Genomic DNA, 20,848 nt, shown 5'->3' with positions numbered 1-20,848 from the left:
TAAAATCGATAAATTACTCTAAACAACTTTTACAATGATAGTTATAGCTAGATAATGGCGAAACTTAAATTTAGCACCTCAACTACAATTAAACTGTGAAATATGGAACCTCTCTATGTCTTGGTAAGTTTAGATTATGATTTTTAACTTACAAGACCAGATGTTTGTATGAAAGCCGATATATCAGTTACCAATCTGAAGTTTATATACATATAATATATTAGATGATGTTGAATCACATATTTCGGCCAAAATTTTCTCTTTGCTTTTTTAGAGCAGTAGCAACATTTATGTTGTTATTTGCATTTGTAGCCATCACCATATTCTGTAATTGAACACCTTTAAGGTACTACTCCATGTTAAAAAAGGACAATTGTTTGGCATTGAAAGAAAAAAGAAAACAAAAGCTTTGGTGTCAATTTCATCAATAACAAAGGGAAAGAGAAGTTATAGAAGCCAAAATCCAATTATGTTAGTGTCTAAATATTTGCCTAAATCAATATCTATGCCTGTATATAGTTATTTGTGGAAAAATTACTAAATACTAAACAATTTATAATTGAATTGACATAATGCAGAATGGTTCAGATAACACCTATCAAAGACCTTGAACTAGACGACACAAGCAAAATCATTGAGGCTAAAGTGTACAGGAGATGGATTGCCACCAACAAAGAAGAAACAAATCCAATATCACTTTGCAGCATACTCATTGACAAAGAGGTAACTTCATTATAATATACACACACACACACACACACACACACACACACACACACACACACACACACATATATATATATATATATATATATATATATATATATATATATATATATATATATATATATATATATATATATATATATATATATATATATATGCCTAACCAAATAACATCAAAATCTATTAATAATCAATAAAACCCTCAGGGAACAGGCGTACAAGTTAACATCAATACTAACGACTTCGCTATATTCGACAAATATATGCAAATAAATAAAGCATATAGAATTTCGAAATTCATTTACGAAAAAACACTAGATTATCAACGAACACTTCCAACGAAAGTAACCTTAACACTTGGAAAATGTGCGGAGTTTGAACCAATACCGGGCGAAGCATTTCCCCAACACTGTTTCCACTTTGCATCCTACGACGAAGTCTGCAACCGAATAAAAGACAAAACTCCTATACTAACAGGTATGTCAAACAAATGTTACCAACATTTAAACACCTGTTACTAAATTAACACACAAATATATTACCACAGATTACATCGGCTGCATTTACAACGTCGATAACATACAACAACCAAAGACTCCGAATAGTCGAAAATGTTTCAGGTTAATCGACATTATCGACCTCGAGTAAGACTCCACTTGAAATAAATACTACTTATATATACTCTGTTTTCATGTTACAAATATTTATATTATAAATTATACACTAATATATAACATATAATTGACAGCAACAATTACCTCCAGCTTATTCTTTGGAATGAACGTGCAACATCCTTTGACATTCATGAATACGAATCTCACACAAAACCCGTCCTCATCGCAGTAAGTTCATGTTCGCCAAATACATTCACAGGGACAGGTATAGTTCAGCTCAAACCAACTCCAGCCACATATTATTACTTGAATCCTGACATTCCAGAATACCAGAAGTTAATAAAGGCGTAAGTGGTAAAAGATTAGCACGAAAATATTAATAAAACACTTATTATTATGAATAATAATATCCACATGTATAACAGATACAGAGACCTCTTCACCCGAAAACCGATGCTACTAGCTGACAAAACCAAAAAACAAGACCCACAAGAAGAACAAAGGCGTAATAGGATAACTCTACAAGAGCTGAACACCTACAACTTCCAAGACAACAAGGTAATACCAAACTATTATACCAAAAAAATACGTAACTTAAACCAATAACATTACAAAATATTTTTTGCAGATACTACGAAAGAATAAATACACTTGCGAGGCAACAATAGAACGAGTTGAAAATAATAGGCCGTGGTTTTACGCAAGTTGCGACAAAGAAAGATGTAACAAAAAAGTCGGGGGAAAAGTACACGAACTCCTTTGTCCAACCCACGGAACCCCAAAAGAGGCCAATTTCAGGTACATAAACAAAGCTATACCTTTAAAGTCTAACAACACACTAATTAAACTTCAAATTACAGCTATTGTTTCAGAATAGTCATAACAGACGGCACATCGAGAATCACCCTTGCCCTGTTATGCAACAACGCCGAAAAACTACTGGGAATCAGCTGCAAAAAAATGATTCTCGAGATGGGCTTCGACAACAAATATGTCCTCCCCGATCCAATCAAAGCACTTGAGGGTACAAGACACATTTTCCAATTCCACTACCAATCACCCGACGAATATATGGCCGACGACATCTTTCCTATCAACCAAACCAACACTTATACACCACCAAACATTGAAGCTCCACCCATTACAGACATTGACACACCAAAAACGACGCCACCAACAACAAAGAAAAAATTATTCACCACCTCAGGTAAATATCACTATACAATATTCAAAACAACTATACAAACACATCAAATGACAAATATGACAACTATTTGTAATTGCAGGTGACGAAGGCAATACACCCAAGAAACAAAGGAAAGACTAAACACCATCACTTATGCAACATCAGGCAATCTTTTGATAAACCTCTAACATGCCAATGTAATAAAGTTTGTAACAATATGTACCTATCTTTCTAGCGAGATTATATAACAATCGTTGTACAAACCATATGTAAAAATATATATCCGTCGCAACGCGCGGACCTTCAAACTAGTTATAAGTATAATTAAGGGTAAATAGTTAAATAGTTGTACATGGATATAAAAAATGATAGGATCACCTCTATTTTGTTAAACAAAAAGTATAAAGAAAAAAATGTTGAAAGAAAAATAAAAGAAGCTGATTTTTATTTCAAAATAATGGTGGAATACTGGATGGATAGCATAAGTTGGTCACCGTGGCAACATAGTTTTCACAACAAAAGAAACACGGTTAAAGAGAGAACTTGATGAGATTATGAGATTTACCCCGATCACATAACCAAAATCTCGTCGGAAACCCAAAAATAAAAACAAAAAAATCTCAATTTTTTTTCTGGCGCCGCATCTCCTCCTTTATCCACCCCTAATTTTACGAACCTCACCACGGCAACCAACACCAGTACGACAATGAGATGGGACGAATTAGAAGAAGGCGATTTCATAAATCAACAAGATCACCATCATCAACAACAAGACACTTCGCATCTCAATTTTGATTTTGATTACCTCTCTCTTATATCTAAACCCAAGGTATGATTATTTCTCTCATTTCTCCGCTTCTTTTTATGTGCATAAAGTTGATGTGTGATTAATTTTGGGTAATTGTTGAAATTAGGATTATTATCGGATACTTGAGGTGGATTATGAAGCTACTGAAGATGAAATTCGTTCTAATTTCATTCGATTAGCTTTGGTAAGCCTATTTTATTTATCTAGGGTTTTAGTTTCGTACCTGTTACAATTCTGTATCTATATACAATTATACACTGTAAAAAATACCTGATTATGACAATTACAACTGATATCTGATCTATGTTGTGTTTCGATTTGTGCTGTATTATAAAGTTTCTTATTTTGGTGCATATGATTTGTGAATGTTAGTATTTTAAAGGATGTTTTTTTTTTTTTTTGTTGAACAGAAATGGCATCCAGACAAACAAAAAGGCGAAGATAGTGCTACGTCTAAGTTTCAGGAGATAAATGAAGCATACCAAGGTTGGCATTTTAATCAGCCTTTTTGAATTTGTTTCGTGTTTACATGTTATTCAATCATATAGAATGTGTTTGTACAGACAAGTCTCATGCTTAAAAGCCGATAAATTATATTCATGCCAATTAGCTTGTGCGAGTATGTATTTTACAAGATTTACTAAATTGAGGACACTCTTGGTATATATACTAGTGATAATTTGAAATACCGCTCTAGTTATTGAGTCGACAACAACAACAACAACAACAACAACAGTACCCAATACCACTTGAGGTGAGTCGACAACAAGCGTTGATTTATTGGCTACTTGACTGATCCTTAGAGCCTAAAGTAAATTTCAGGCAGGATTTAAACCCCATGGAAATTTGATTTTACCGTTTTCATGGCGTCTCAATTTTATTTTTAATTAAATTTATTTTAAATTTTTTTTTTCCTAGGTCCACTCGGAAGCAATCTCTCTATCCGTCGAATAGAATGAGGGATGATTTTCTCTACTTTTGATAGTGTTTTCACTCTGGGTGGAGAAATGACTCGTTTTTATTCTCGGATAGGAGAAGGATTGTCTACATCTCACCTCCCCCATACACCACTTATGTGGTATTGGGTTTTGTTGTTGTTGTGTAGTGATAATTTGAAAGAAGGATTTAAACATATAGCATATGATCTATCGAGATAATGTATTCCATCTATTAAAATTACAAAAGGGACTTGTATATGCAACCTATGCTAGAATTTGCGCAATTCATTTGTCGAAATTTGGAATCTTGTGTTAAATTCTGGCCTTTACAGTGAGGAATTTAATGTTTACCAATGATATATACAACTATTTGCAGTTTTAAGTGATCCAATCCGTAAAGAAGAGTATGACAGGAAAGGAATGTTATACCTCTACGATTACAACATCGTTGTAAGCATCTTTATAATTTTTTATTTATCATCACATATAACTGAAATTATAACTTTAATTGCTTATTCATCGACTCATTTATTTCACCCTGTTGGTGTGCAGGATTATCTGAATCGTTACAAGGGCCTTATCTTAACATGCAGTGGCCTTGGGATGAATAATTCCATCTTGTGAAGCACCAACTTTAGTACATATGAGGGCAGTTGATGTTATTGTGGTGCAAGACAGTGCACAAGTTTCGAAATTGCAGTTGTTGATTTATGTTACTACTACTGCAACTACTTTGTAAATCTTTGTATCACTTCTATCAACTTTTAGCTTAATGTTTAAAAACCTTCATCACCCTTTTCCACAGCCTTTTCTCATGCCCTGCAAGTCATTTAAGGATCTTAATAAATTATTCTCAACTAACAACTCATTAGATGTAGTAAAATGAGGGATAAATCCTCTATTCGCCATCCACTGTTTTGATTATAGAGTTCGATACAATTTATAACTTGACTCATACTAATAAACACCTTTGTAAGGCAACATCTTTAGCATTTCAAGAGCTTCATAAGTACTTGTGATATATGCATAGCCGCAGTAAGTATAAGTTATGGTGTCACCTTTACAATCTTGTACTTCCATTTCGCTTAAAAATCTTTCTTTAAAAAATTTGATGGGCCTTCAAGCTCACTATATACACAAACAATTAATCGAAAGTGATATAAGTTGTATGTGTATTTATAGTGCGTTAAAAACTGAGATGAGATGCGAATTACAAAATAAAATAATTAGAACTATATATTTGAATATCATTGTAGTTATTGTCGTTTCAATTGTAAATTTGTTTTAATGTTCTACCGTCAAAACAACAAAAAGTGGGTCAACTCACCACCTCATGGTCGCATTTCATGTCGCCGGACCAATCTTGTGAAGAGTGTGGCCAGCTAAACCCATTTTACGGTCCTTAGGGACCAAGATAGGGTTCAATTTAAGTGACCTTTTTAGACAGTCCCCGACAAAACTCGTAACAAGAACTTTTTCTAGGTACGCTTTGAGTTGTATGACGTTCTGTAACAACTAACAAGACCATTTTCAAGGACTCGGACATCAGAAAATGTCACGTGGTGGACATCATCGTTTCTTATTTGTCTGAATGGATATCTATAAGATTTTGTAAATCTAACATCAAGTGGAGTATGTGGTTTTAAAACCCTCTTTGTTCTTTGTATATTTCTAACTCCTTCCTAGTTTATTACGGAGTAATAATTAATACTATTATATTATATTATTGATATTGAATATGAATATTGATTATTTACTATTGATTCATTTCTCACTCCTTCCTAGATTATTGATTATTGATCCATTATCTACATATTTTTTTTGGAGTATCCAAAATTGCATTCGAACCAATGTTGTCTTGTGACGTCATATGAACGGGTCGCATCCAGTTTCATGTATGAATGAGTGATACTAATTGTGTAAACGGTTAACAAGTAAGGGTCGGCATGATTGGTCACATAGGATGAGTTTCCTATCCTGAACTATGTCTATGTATCTGCTTCTGTTTTTTTCTTATTATTAGATTTAAGAACCCGTACGTTGCACAACAGCTCTAAAAATAACTTTCAAAATTTGTACTGAAAGTTAATGTATTGAAAGGGTTAGTATTGTAAGCGTTAATATTGAATACAATTAAAATGTATCATTTGATTGTTCATAGTCAATTATATCGTCTCCGAGTTGCAATTGCGCTAAGTTTACCTGATGATGCACCAAATACAAACCATATTCATTCTCCATCTGCAGATTGCAGTTACAAATCACATGTGGTGAAAAGATGCAGAAACTTAATAAAATGATGATAAGACAAATGAAAAACGATTGTTATAAACTAAACTGAGAAGTCCATTCCAATAATAAATTATACGGAGTGCATAAGATAAGATAAATAAATAGGGATATCTATGTAGGTGCATCGTAAAGCATTATATAGTTCTAGACTATAAGAATGACCAATTAAACAACCATAAACAACGCTCCCTGTATATCTTCATATTGAAATTGATTAGACACATCATTTATACGCGAATGTGGATCGGATCACGCAATGGACACAATTGGTTGTGCATACTCTTCAGGTGGAGCACCAGACCCGTTAATATTTTAAAATCATAGAAAATATTAAGGATAGGAAGGTTAAAAAGATGGATCATAGTAATAACATAGTTGAAGAAGTAGTAATCAATTTTTTTTCTCTTAATAATAGCATTTTCATGTTACCTTAGGCAAACCTTTAGATCCCTGCCACCCTTTATCGCAGTAATGTTTCAAAGACAAAAGACCATCGATGTCACAGTATTAGCATTCTAGGTGCACTTGTTACACGCAATGTAAGACCATGGTTCATCTGGTTGAACAACGACGATTTCAACGTGCACAATAAAGGTGCCCAGCTGATTGTATTTATTAAAAAATAAACAGTCAATAACTTGTAGAAAACACGTTATAATTGTCACAAGTGTTTATAAAAACTAAACATAATGTAGACAATAAAAAAAAATCATTACCGTGTTAACTGTCTACTGTTGGTGATTTTAGTGTCATCCAACTAACATTTTAGCTGATTGTGATTTACTAGAAAGCAGGAGTTGACTAGTGATACTTAACATGGGTTCGGTGAGTGCGGAGTGCACGCCCATAAGAGTGAACTAGACACTGGCGCACGGTAATGGCGGGGGTCAAGGGGGCTGCGCCCCCTTGAGGGGTCCAAGGGGCAGAGCCCCTGGCTGGGGCCCCGCTCCCAGGTGAGCGGGCAGGGGTCGAGGGGGCAGCGCCCCTCGCGGGGCTCGGGGCAGCGCCCCGAAACAAAAACGTTTTGAGTGATACGTTTTAATGAAACGTTTAAATAAAACGTTTTTCCCGCTCCTTTTTCAACCGTCATAACCATTCATTTGTTAACCGCCTAAACTGTTTTATATAATCAGTTTTGGAAAAACTGCTTTCATTCTTATTCAATTTCATACAGAACGAACACACAAATCTATACACATAAATCGCATTCTTCTTGTCTGGAAACGATTTGCATTTCTAGTCTTATCCCAATTGAAATTTCGTGTAACCCGAGACAAGGAGGGTCGGAATATTCAATTAGGAAAGTGTTTCACGATTCTAGAAATATCCGGATTATCTGTTTACATACCCTGTTTCTAACATCTACTTCCTCTGATCCTCTTGATGAGTGGTTTAAAGATGTTACATGTGTTGTTGGACTTAATAGATCTCAAATCATTAAGCTACCTGAATGGCCCACCCAATTTGACACATGTATAGTAAACTATTAAGAGACTCCAAAGTGAAACACGGGTACAATATAAGTGAATGGGTAGTAAAAATCTAAGCCGATTATAATAGCAAGAAGATAAGACACTAACCTTTTGCTCAAGCTTAACCGTCTTTACTTTACCAAGTTTTTCATGCGACGTTTCTTTCAATTATTTCTCCTCCGCGGCAGGGAGTGGCTGGCAGAGTGACAACATTACAACAACAAAGTTTAATATAAATAAATAAAAGAAAATAAAATGCAAAGGTTTTTAATGTTATAACTTTCAAATAACATAATTAAACTTACAATCATAATTGTAACAATACCTTTAACTTCCCCTCGATGTGTCATGGTCACGTGTGAATATCTCTTAGCAATAGTGTCCACATGTCGAAGCCCCTTCCATTGTCAGCTAAAATAACTGTATAAAAAATCACATGAACAATTTAATTAACTAATTTATCTTCATGCATAATAGGGACTTTCTGGTTCGATATAACAGGGTCGGTTTCAACTTCAAAAGTTACCAACTTACCTAAGAAATGCTTTGTGACATCTGAAAATTTAGCTTGAGTACATATTACATTAATGATCTCACATGCATGGCACATCTGAGGGGTTAAGGTTTAACATTTAACGAGCGTTACTATGGGGTACAAACCACGAAAAATCACCAAAGATCAGGTACCAACGATGAAAAAAACCAACGATGAAAAAAACGAAGTTAAGGTTTCGTCGTGAAATTGTAAACAAATCGCATGTAGCTTTTCAAAAAAAAAAAAAAAAAATTTTTTTGTGAAAATGCAAAATTCATATCGATCGATTATTATTATTATTATTATTATTATTATTATTATTATATATAATATAATATAATCATGAATCATATATATACATACATAACAAATACAGTATAAGAGAAGACATCGTAACTGAATACATCAAATAAATATGATTATTTTTCCAATAAAATCTTGCTAATGTGGGAAATTATTTTATAATGAAAATATTATATTATAATATAATTAAAATACGGAGTATGTCATTAAAAAAAGATTGTGGGAAATTTTTTATATTTAACGGAAAATATCATAAAATAAAATGGATATTTGCATCACACATGTTATGTAAATATTTCAACTAGAGCTATAATCCCCTTCAAAAATAGCATGATACGATATTTTGTAAATGTGATTTTATATTCTTCTATTTTATTCAATAAAATAAAATACACAAATTTTAAATTAAAATTATAACTAATTAATTAGTTAAGAAAAATATGACTGATCTTATACTATCCGATCGTATCCACGTCTAAAATTTATCTTCCATGTTTATATTTATACCATATATAATAATAATAATCCTCTATATAATGTATAAATAAATATAATCGACATCCTTGAATATCACCGTCATGGCTCCAACCACCGTACCGGAAAACCTAACACGGGAACAATGCATCTTCATGGCAAAACTCGCCGAACAATCAGAACGTTACGACGACATGCTCAAACTCATCCAAAATTTTATCACCATAACACCACCACCACCAACTGAATTAACCGTCGAAGAACGTAACCTCCTCAATGATGCTTATAGAAAAGTAGCCGGATCACTTCGAACGTCGTGGTTTAACTTAACGGCTATCGAACACAAACTATGTAGTTCTAGAAAAAAACAAGTACTAAAGGATTATAGGTTTAAAGTTGAACGTGAGTTAACGGATCTCTGTTATGAAATATTGAACTTTTTGGATTCGAATTTGATAGATTCGGCTAGTTCGAGCGAATCGAAAGTGTTTTATTTGAAGATGAAAGGTGATTATTTTAGGTATTTAGCTGGTATTAAGATTGGTGATGAAAGAACCGAAGCTGTTGATGCTGCTATGAATTCGTATAAAGCTGCTCAGGTATAAACCTTAATATATATTTTCGGTGTTTTTGTTTGTTTGTTATGGTTGTTTAAGGACTCTTTCTTTTTTCTTTTTTGATTAAAGGGCGAAATTAATAAAAAATATACCTTAATACTTTTACACTAACTTGCGTTTGAATATTGAAAATTTCTCCATAACTCTAACTAAAAACATTCATTGATTTTCGGCTTACTTGATTTATTTAGTTTGGTTTGTTCGATTATAAATTTTTTAAAAGGAAAACTGAAAATTAAAACTAAAACCAAATTTAGATTTCAAAATCAAAACTGAATTTGATTAGATTTCGGTTTTAACCAAAAAAGTAATTCATAATTAAACCAAATTAATTATAAAAACCGATTTTGAATTCGACTAGTTTTGAATTCAATTTTACGGTTTAACCATATTTAAAAAAATCGTATTCATATTTGTAAACTGAACCAAAAATCGAATTCAAATTCGATTCGTTTAAATACGGTCTTATAGAACGATTAGAACAGAGTGAGCCCGAATTTAACACCCCTAAATTTAGAGGTCCACATGTCGTTTAGAAGCTTGATCGAATTGTGGGGTGTATGTTTTGAAGGTTAAATAAGATAGTTAAGTTATTTCTTTGATTGTTGCCGTAGTTAGATTTACGTGATAGTTTTGTAAGAGCACACGGTACCCGTTGTCCCTTTTCGCCGTCCACTCATGGACTCCGGGAATGACCGTCGGTTTGACACCGGGCCGGCGTCTTGCCGTCAGTCGTCATCGTCGAGCAATAGACGGTGAGGAAAAATGGATGGTGGGAAAGATGGACACCTCGACTCATGTCATTGAAAGTCAATATATGGACATTGAAAAATGGACACAGTCTATTGTATACTAGTAATAATTTCGTGGATCATTCTGTTTGTGAAGGATATTGCACAGGCGGAACTGGGTCCGGCACATCTGATAAGATTGGGTGTGGCACTTAATTTCTCTGTCTTTTACTCTGATATTATGAAATCAACAGAAATGGCTTGTAGCATTGCAGAACAGGTAATCTGAATACACATTTGAACTCTGGCTCTTTTTAAAGTGTATATCTTATACTGACATTTTAATCGGAATCACACTGTTGTTTTCCGTTATGAGTAGGCATTTGAGGAAGCTGTTGATGAGCTGGACAATCTGAGTGAAGACATGTACAAGGAGAGCTATCTGATTATGCAACTGCTGAGGGACAACGTTGCTGTTTGGACTTCTGATCCGCTTGGAACTGCGCCCTACGTGTCATAAACTAATATGTTACGTGTAGTATATTAACCAAGTGTATTGTGATTATATGAACTTATGAAGTATCGACCTTTATTTGACTTCCTGAATTTGGTTGCACACTTGTTATACCTAAGACTGATATTTTAATTTGACATCAATGTTTTTTGGGATTCAATTTTCTTTTTCTGTCATCAACATTTGATATCAAGCATTCTAGAATAAGAGTTCAGTGATTATAAAATTCAGATCAGTTGTTTACCAAGTTCTTTGCTTTGTAGCGTTTAGTTGAAAGCTCAAGCTCTTATAATCACAATAAAAACTACCAGTTCAAAGTATCCTTTGTTTTCATATATAAATTTAAGTTTAAGGTGTTTGTTACCTTATTCTATCATAAGTTCTATAGTTGAGATAAATAGTCATTGTTTGTTTTATGTGTTGAATAACACTGAATAATTAAAATTACAAATTTAACATTATATATACGGCAGTTATCATTTGCAGTTTTGAAAAAGTGGGGGCTAATATAAAAATTCACATTTTCATGACTTAAAAAAATATTTAGACATTCTATTTTCATGTAGTCAAAAACAAATACCATACAGCTTATTCAATTTTACATCATTAACTCTAATTAAGTTCATTAAGTTCTAAACAAACAGGGTTCTAAGTTATTTTACAGACATAAAACAAACAAGTCTTTATTATTCATTCACGAGACCGTCTTTATTATTCATTCACCATAGAGACCTTTAGCTCACATCTTTCTCTAGACGAAAAGCGTCTTAAAAACAAACAACACCTAAGTTTAACAAACTAAACATTCAATGAACGAGTTATAAAACTTCTTATTCGTAACTAGTGCCTCACGCCATGTAAGATCAGGGTGATGAACATGAAACAAGGTACATGAAAGGGCACTATATGATAATTAATCACCAAACACGTAGATAATCATATATATCCTAGCCATCTTGTTCTTTAATAGATTGCAAGTCCATAAGGAACATCTCAAAAATCACACATCGCCTTTTTAAGCAAGTAGAAAATTACTCCCTGGTGCTGTTTTTCAGCCATTCCAAGTATGGAACGCTTCCACCGGTTATAGGTAGAGCAATGACTTCAGGCACACTGATTAACAAAACGGAAAACGAAATGAGTTCGCAAATATATATAGTTCAAGAGGTGGCAATTTCAGCCCATTCATAAGTAAAGAGAAAGACAGATTTACTTACTCGTACTCATGATTTGCCTTGACATGCTCTGTTAAAGCATCTAAAAGGGATTCTCTGGTTTTAATTACGAGTAGTTCCTCTGAATCGGTTTGTATCTGCATAACCAAAACAACAAGTGTCAAAAAAGTTACTTCATAGCATCGTATACAACTAACAACGGACTGATATCTTTTCAGTAAAATTGTATTATTGTTGGATGTTGCAAACCACTGTAAAAAAATCGTACCTCTCCATGCCATAGATACACTGACTCAATACCTGCAGTCAACAAATGAGATCCAGGACTAGGATTATGGGTCAATCTTTTAAGATATATGATATTTAAGCAGAGCAGGCAAATCTAAATAATAAATTGCCAACAAAAGTTTTTGTTTCTTGTACAGATTATATGGCCCAAATCCAATGAAGCAGCGTCTAGAACATAAATCAAAGACAAGTATATACTCATGCTATATATTCAATCTTAAACGTTTTTTCATCATATGTGTTATTTGTTTCAAGCTACGACGTCTAGAACTTAAATCAAAGAAAAGTACATCACATGTAAGTAGAATTTGAGTTATACAATACAAACAACCATGATAATGAAACTTAAGTGTACTGACTCTGTAATTGATTTGAAGAATTCATCATTGTTGTCACATATACCAACCAAATATACAATTAGAAATTCATTAAGAAGGAGTCACGTGCCTGGTACTCTATTTACACAAGCTGCAAGTTTTTCTTTGACAATGCTCGCTGCCAACTTCTTACCTAAACAAATAACAAAGACAAAGGATTTACAGCTAACATAGTCTATATGTATGGTAGACGACAATGGCGGAACATAGTGAGGACAGAAGGGGCACTTGTCCCCCCCTAAAATCTCATCAGTTTTATGATTTTGCCCCCCGAAATTTCGGTTATAATTCCGTCCCTGGAAGACGTAATATTAAAACACAGACTACGCCTTCTAAATTCTTTTCTATAGCTTGAGCTTGACTTGCAGGTTCATTTGAAACCTAGCTTGTATTTGCATAACATGTTTATGAAAACTATATATGAGCAAAAACTACGTTTGAGAAATTGCATACTGTATTTTACAAGGTTTTAAGTGAAATTTTAATCTTCTGACAAACTTTTCACTGTACATGGGATAATATTAAATATACAATACCTGATCCATTATTAAGTATTTACAATTCATACCCAATTTATCTGTACCATTGTATATGGGGATTAAACTCATGCTTCAGACACCCGACACTGAGCTAAATTCAGCTTACGATCAGTGGCGAAAATATTTGAGGCCAGAGGGGGGTACCCGCCCCCAGTGGACTTGCAATTTTTAGTGAAAATTTTTTGGATTTTTCTATTTTGCCCCCAGTGAATTTTTTTTTTTTTGCTCCAAAACCTCTATATTTTGTTCTAAAACCTCAATATTTTGCCCCAAAAACCTTCAAATTTTGCCCAAAAACCACCATATTTTCCCCAAAAATATCCATATTTTGCCCAAAAAAAGTTGCTACGTTTTTCTAAAAAATTTCGCCCCCGTGAAAAAAAATAATTCTGCTTCCGCCACTGATTACGATCCTATATATGTTGATATGTATGTATGTATGTACAGATATAGGATCGTAAGCAGTGGCGTAAACAACAATGCTTGGCACAGTATGTATGTATAGTTATAAAAACTCATTACATAATGAATACTTAACCTGCATCTTTGTTTGGTACAGTTACGTAAACAACAATGCTTGGCACAATATTATTCTGATTTGATGCTTCCATTCTCGCACTTATACTGCTAAATTTATGTGTTTTGATACCGAAACTTAATCTGAATCAGTAAATAAAGTGCAATCAAACTCAATTCAATTCGATACGTATACGTACAGAAAAAAAAATATAAATAATCACATTATGTCACAATTGAACCCTAGAAATTGGGGGAAAACAGAAACAGTACCGAGATTGAGGATTTGAAGATACAGAAAACGAAGATTGAAGATTGTGGAATCCTATACTCAGCATACAAAACGCTCCGACCAACGGCAACCGCCGACGAACTACCGGCGATGAGATGATTGAAGTGAGAGTAGAAGAAAGTGTCATTTCGGTAGCTTTATTTTGATTTCATTTGTGTTGTCTCGATAGGATTCGAAGCTTTCTGATTATATTGGGCTTTTTAAAGACCCAATGGGCCATGACAACTTGGGTTGGTAAATCGCTTAAATAATATGTCATCAAAAAAATTGTAATAGCACAAAATGTCCTTTTACCACGCATCACGCACCACACACTCATGTTTGGTGTCTAGTGCGTGTTACCGAGAAATTGACAGAGACAACCATTTTCTTTACGAAACCACGCACCACGCACGGTGTGTGGTACTTGGTGTGTGGCGCTTGGTGAGCGAGAAATTTGAATGATTGTATCTTTTGACTCGTATATCCGATTTATTCATCATTTTTTTAAATCGTGTATTATTCGAGATCTATCCGCTGGAATGCTTCTAAAGTGACAAAAAATAATTTTGAAATTAGTCAGACCTGATATGATATTGCGATTATTTTTAAGTGGATGAATTGGATGTTCTTGCTCTGAAAAGTAAATCGGATATAAGTGCTTTCAGATAGCGGAATGACGATTTCAGTTTATGAAATCAAACGAATGAGTGATGAGCGATTTGGATTATCTGTATGGTTACCTCATGTTAGGGCTCCTAAAGAGGATGGATGATGGGTGACCATGGATAATACGGAGTAACACTTTTGATATATTTGTAAAGAATTCATAGCATTTTGTTCTTATGGTACTAATTTAATTTTACTTTCTAATCTAAAAATTATTATTTTATTATGTCGGCTTTTGATGAGGTTGGTTTGTTAATATTACTTTTATTATAATAGTAAGATAAGAAGAGAGATTATTATTATTATTATTATTATTATTATTATTATTATTATTATTATTATTATTATTATTATTATTATTATTATTATTATTATTATTATTATTATTATTATTATTATTATTATTGTTATTTATTAGTGTTATAATTATTATAGAGATAGAGATAATATAATATTTGAACTGAAATATGACCAGGATATTCCTCTGAAACTCCTGCCAATCTTTATACGGTATTTCTTATTAATTGGAGTACATTAAGAAAAAATAATTATTTCAAGTGGCCATATTTATTTTTATATATAAGGATAAACAATACACCTTACTTCTTTTGTGGCCAACTGTGTAGAGCTTATTATTTATTTAATGTGTAACAGTAATCTAAGCTAGTCTAATTACATAATATATTATTTTTAATTAATTAATTAATTAATTAATTATTAGGGTTATGATTGTTATAATTATAATTATTATTATTATGTGGGTATGTAATGTGTAACAGCAATCTAAGCTAATCTAATACATATATTATTATTATTATTATTATTATTATTATTATTTTAACAACCATCACTTTTCCCTTCTAAATTTACCAAATTGCCCTTAGGATTTCAATGTCATATTCTGTGTATTAGCATTAGGGTTGTTATCCAGATATAATAAATGCTCGTATAATAAATGCTCGTAATTAATTAATCATAAACCTTAACCCTAATATTTATTACTAATATTATAATAAATATATAAGTATGTATTAATATTTATAAATAATATATAAAATTGTATTTACGCAAAATGTAAAAGTTTTGTGTTGATAAAAGTAAGTAATTATAAAATTAATAATATAAATAATTATGTTATAAGAAATACCGAATATATATTTATTTAATAAACCGGTTAATAATAAATAATAAATAAATAAATACATACATACATATATATATATATATATATATATATATATATATATATATATATATATATATATATATATATATATATATATATATGGCCGAAAAAAAATGATGATAAAAGTCGGCCACCAAAAATAATAAAATAAAATAAAATAAAAAGAGAAGGAATTAATTTTATAAAAGGAAAAGAATTGTAATTGTACTCAAATTGTAATTTCTCCCTCTCCAAGTATTTTAATCCTACAAATACATGTTAAAGCCTCATAATTTTTTTTATAAAATCTATGGAGCCTCTTAAACCCTTAAAATTTGTAAGTTCTCCCTCTTTTTCTTTTATATTTTTTTATCGATTTCTTTTTATATATATATATATTTTTTTTCCCGATCGGCTTCTTTTGTTACATAAATCTTTATAAATTAATTTATTACATAAATAATTAATTTAAAGGTTTTAAAATCATTATTTTGTATAAACAAAACTTGGAAAAATATTTTTTCAAAATTATAATCAGTATATGTATTTTTAATAAATTAAAAACAGTTTATATGTATATATATATATAATCGGTATATGTACAAAATTAAAACAAAAATATCTATGAAACATATAAATTTGTGGAAATTTTTTTTCCAGAACCTAATAATGTTATAAAGATGATCTAAGTCAAAAAATATATTTTTATGATGTATTATATATTTATTATAATTATATTAATCGACTAGGGTTTATATAAGCTAAAACTAATAAAAAAAAATAGCAAACGACTTCAAAAAGTGAAACAAAAATTTTCGTAACTTCTTTTTAATGTATAAAGAGTTTTGGAATTGAAAAACTTAATTTATTTGCTGTTCTAAATAATTATTACATATTTAATATTGAAAACAATATACATATATGTAAAATATAGTAATGATTCATATAAAAATATAAGAACAGTAGGTTTTGCATTAAAAAGTATTTAGAACAGTGTTAGATCATGTAAAAATAATTCTAGTAGTTTTTGGAATTTTATTTATAATTAAAAACAAATTTAATAAGTACTAATTATGGAAACTATATAAAATTCGTAATAAATAGAAAAAGAGTAAATATAATAATTATAAAAAAAAATTCTAAGTTTATAAGTATGTAATAAAACTTTGAAAATTATAAAATCATATATATAAGTATATTTAGTATTTTAATTGATTTTTGTAAAGTATTTACATAAACCGAGAGAAAAATAAGAAAATAAATATAAAATAAATACTAAACGAATTAAACTAGTTTTTATAAAAATTTTATATAATCATTAGGTTACATAGATACTGGAAAAATTATTAAAACTTATTTATTAAGTATTTATCTATTTTATTTGATTAATACCGATTATAATGGATAAAGTACAAGAAAATATAAAATAAATAATATATATATATATATATATATATATATATATATATATATATATATATATATATATATATATAATTTTCATAATTATATTTTTACAACTTATTTACAGTATATAGAACTTATAAAAATTATAAAATTTATTGTTTAAGTTGAATTAGTATTTTATGCATAATTAACTTTGTTTCCATATAAACCGAGAAGATAAATAAGGAAATAAGCACAAATAAATATAAAAACAAGATGGAATAATTTTATAAAATTTTCTACAGGTTTTTACACTAAAGGAAACTTATAAATTATAAACTTTATTATTTGATAATTATTTTAATTAAAAACGAATTTAGGAAGTATATATCTATTTTCGGGATAACTATAATACATATAGATTATAATAATTAAATATTATTGTTTCTAAATATAAAAATCTGTAAATAATTACTTAAATAATAATTATATATGTTACTAATATATATAATAAATATCTACTAATACATAACCAATTTAATATAATACATATACTTTATAAAGTATATAATATAGATTATACAAATATATACTTTAATAATTCATTTATATTAAATATAATAACATAATAAATCTAAACTTATATATACTTAATATAATATAACTATTAATGTATAACATGTAATACAACAAGTACTTAAATACTTAATACATCATAACTATTAATATATATTACTATTTAATTAATATAATACAAACAATTAAATAATATTTATATAATATATAATACTTATTATATATATAACATGTATTAAATGTATGTACAAGTAATCTATTAAGTGTTGTATTCCTATACAGACATACAACTAGTTAATACTATAATCATAACGATAAACATATGTTTAGTCAATCTTTAATGTACATAGGATTCTTCATTTGTCAATTGGACATTTCTGATTAATCCTATATATCTCTAGGTTGAAGGCCTGGTATATACTCCGTTCATACTTCTTGCGTGAAATATCTTACTTGCTACTAAGGTGAAATTCATAGCCCCTCTTTTTACTATTTTTTTAACTGTTTTACAACTTTTAGGGTGAGACACATGCTTGCTTTTAAAAATGATTTACAATTTAGACTCAAGCGCCTAAACTAATTGATATGCAATTTTGTGAGACTTTTGTTAAACATGTATTTATTATTACATGCGAATCCCCGCCATAATATCGTTATGTGATGACCCGGAAATTTTTGACCAAATTTAAACTTAAACTTTATATGATTTCGACACGATAAGAAAAGTCTGTAATGTTGAGACTCAAAATTTTTGAAGTGTTTTCATTTATGCAATTACCCTTTGACCATTTCTGATGATTCACGAACGATTGTGTATAAATAAATATACAAATATATATGTATAACTAAATTTTATACACAGATAATCTTATATGTATATATATATATATGTATATATATATAAGTATATATAATTAAAAAGTATTAAAGATTCAATAATTTATATAATTGGTAGATATGATATAATAAATGAAAATATATTAAATTTAATTAACAAGTTGAATATAACTGTTATACTAATATTATTATCATTATTAGTAGTAACATTATTAATATTATTAATAAATTGTTATTATTATTGTAATGAATAAATATTAAATATTAGATATATGTTATTATATAAATATTATAAAACCATTAAATATTACATAACTAATAAATTATATAGTAAATGTAATTACAAGTAAAAATATAGTTGTTATACTAAGAATATTATTATTACTTTCATTATTATTATCATGATTAAAAATTAATATTAAAATCAGTATTATTAATAGTATTATTTTAAAGATATGATCTATAAATACGAATTTAAGATATATATAAATTATTGTAGTGTTATTACTACTAATATAACTATTAACATTAATAATACTAGTATCATTATAATTAGTATTATAATTATTACTAATTATTGTTAATATTATTATTATAAATTGTATAGTTATTATTATCATTATTATTAGTATTTTTTTATTATTAACAAATTTTAATAATATAATTATTAATTAGTATTATTAATATGGATATTTTTATTAATAAAGTTAATTATATAATCAGTCAATTATACGTAAATGATATCATATCCTGTCAAATTTTATATTTTTTTTTCTTTGCATTCTATTTCACTCGTGACTACTAGCCGACACCTGCAGTATATGATTGATCCTCTTATTGATAAAAATCATTCAATATTTCCAGCATCACATTCAAACACTCTAGTTCTATAAGGTACCAATTAATTTTTTTTTTTTTTTTTTGATATCTCTGTTCGCATGAACTTTTTACTCATATTTCGAAATCGAATTCATCTTAAAAATCTAATAATGCAGAAGTGTCCCAAATCAAGTCGTGAATGTTTCCTCAAATCCTCAGGTTCCAAATCCTTTTAACGAATTCAAATTTTCGAGTCAAACCTTTAAAAAGAAAAAGTCAAACTTATGTTCTTTGATCAAATTGAAGCTTTAGAAGTTATGTTAGTTGAAATCAACGACTCATAAGGTTTTTATAGATGATTTAAAACTTGTTCCATGTTATAACCATAATCTAATATGTAATCAAAAGCGAAAATCAATTTTTTTTTAATTTTAAAACAGTGACGAACAGATGGTTCCTGTTCTTTTTTTTTTAATTTTTTTTTTTAATTTATTTATCTAATTAATCTCAAAATCAATGTTTAGGTATTATATATAAACTCCTGAAAATCGAGTTTTGTATTTTATGTTAAGATTTTGATTCTGGGTCGTGTGAGCTGAGTGAGAAGAAGAAGAGTATGGTCACAGTAATACACGGGTTAAATATATCGGGCTTCAGTAATATTTCAGGAAACGGGCTACAGCCCAGATGGTTAAGGAGTTGTAAAGGGTAGCGAGAGGTCTCGGGTTCGAGCCCTGCTTGTGGCAACTATTGTTTTTAAAGCGAGTTTAAGGTAGTTTTTAATTTCAAAAATCTTATTTATTATTATTATTATTGTTATAATTATTATCATTAGTATTATCATTAATTTGATTATTGATTATTATTATTAGAATTATTATTATTATTAAGATTGAAGTTATGATAGTTATTATTATTAGTATTACTAATTATAGGTATCTTTAATAAGTAAACTGTTATTACTATTATTAACATTAATACATGTTATATCATTATCATTATTATAATTGTAATTATTAT

General features: G+C 29.8%; 3 protein-coding genes across 3 annotated transcripts; 2 read left to right on the top strand and 1 right to left on the bottom strand.

The window, feature by feature from the left end:
* Nucleotides 1–3,037: 3,037 nt before the first annotated feature.
* LOC139867376 (dnaJ-related protein SCJ1-like) lies at nucleotides 3,038–5,064 on the top strand. Its single transcript, XM_071855744.1, has 5 exons — nucleotides 3,038–3,355; nucleotides 3,441–3,518; nucleotides 3,745–3,820; nucleotides 4,649–4,722; nucleotides 4,825–5,064. The coding sequence occupies exons 1-5, from the start codon at nucleotides 3,233–3,235 to the stop codon at nucleotides 4,894–4,896; spliced, it is 423 nt and encodes a 140-aa protein (XP_071711845.1). The 5' UTR covers nucleotides 3,038–3,232; the 3' UTR covers nucleotides 4,897–5,064.
* A 4,388-nt stretch (nucleotides 5,065–9,452) lies between these two features.
* LOC139867072 (14-3-3-like protein D) lies at nucleotides 9,453–11,294 on the top strand. Its single transcript, XM_071855398.1, has 3 exons — nucleotides 9,453–9,947; nucleotides 10,854–10,976; nucleotides 11,076–11,294. Exons 1-3 carry the CDS (start codon nucleotides 9,453–9,455, stop codon nucleotides 11,214–11,216), a joined length of 759 nt encoding a protein of 252 aa, XP_071711499.1. The 3' UTR covers nucleotides 11,217–11,294.
* Nucleotides 11,295–11,877: 583 nt separating this feature from the next.
* On the bottom strand, nucleotides 11,878–14,554 carry LOC139866837 (protein CutA 1, chloroplastic). Its single transcript, XM_071855127.1, has 6 exons — nucleotides 14,379–14,554; nucleotides 14,128–14,249; nucleotides 13,121–13,183; nucleotides 12,654–12,685; nucleotides 12,428–12,522; nucleotides 11,878–12,323 (listed from the first exon to the last, which is right to left on the bottom strand). Exons 1-6 carry the CDS (start codon nucleotides 14,522–14,524, stop codon nucleotides 12,242–12,244), a joined length of 540 nt encoding a protein of 179 aa, XP_071711228.1. The 5' UTR covers nucleotides 14,525–14,554; the 3' UTR covers nucleotides 11,878–12,241.
* Between the last annotated feature and the right edge of the window lie 6,294 nt (nucleotides 14,555–20,848).

Source organism: Rutidosis leptorrhynchoides, chromosome 9 (genome assembly GCF_046630445.1).
Source record: "Rutidosis leptorrhynchoides isolate AG116_Rl617_1_P2 chromosome 9, CSIRO_AGI_Rlap_v1, whole genome shotgun sequence".
Classification (NCBI taxonomy): Eukaryota; Viridiplantae; Streptophyta; class Magnoliopsida; order Asterales; family Asteraceae; genus Rutidosis; species Rutidosis leptorrhynchoides.
The sequence above is the reverse complement of the archived record's forward strand: the minus strand, read 5'-3'. Positions and strand labels throughout refer to the sequence as shown.

Bases quoted from the DNA above. Each gene is read 5' to 3' on its own strand.
- LOC139867376 (XM_071855744.1), top strand. From the start codon at position 3,233: ATGAGATGGGACGAATTAGAAGAAGGCGATTTCATAAATCAACAAGAT. The intron at 3,356-3,440 runs GTATGATTATTT...TGTTGAAATTAG, and splicing joins CTCTTATATCTAAACCCAAG to GATTATTATCGGATACTTGA. The intron at 3,821-4,648 runs GTTGGCATTTTA...AACTATTTGCAG, and splicing joins GATAAATGAAGCATACCAAG to TTTTAAGTGATCCAATCCGT.
- LOC139867072 (XM_071855398.1), top strand. From the start codon at position 9,453: ATGGCTCCAACCACCGTACCGGAAAACCTAACACGGGAACAATGCATC. The intron at 9,948-10,853 runs GTATAAACCTTA...CTGTTTGTGAAG, and splicing joins ATTCGTATAAAGCTGCTCAG to GATATTGCACAGGCGGAACT. The intron at 10,977-11,075 runs GTAATCTGAATA...CGTTATGAGTAG, and splicing joins CTTGTAGCATTGCAGAACAG to GCATTTGAGGAAGCTGTTGA.
- LOC139866837 (XM_071855127.1), bottom strand. From the start codon at position 14,524: ATGACACTTTCTTCTACTCTCACTTCAATCATCTCATCGCCGGTAGTT. The intron at 14,250-14,378 runs GTACTGTTTCTG...TTACTGATTCAG, and splicing joins TCTTCAAATCCTCAATCTCG to ATTAAGTTTCGGTATCAAAA. The intron at 13,184-14,127 runs GTTAAGTATTCA...TTATTTGTTTAG, and splicing joins TGTACCAAACAAAGATGCAG to GTAAGAAGTTGGCAGCGAGC.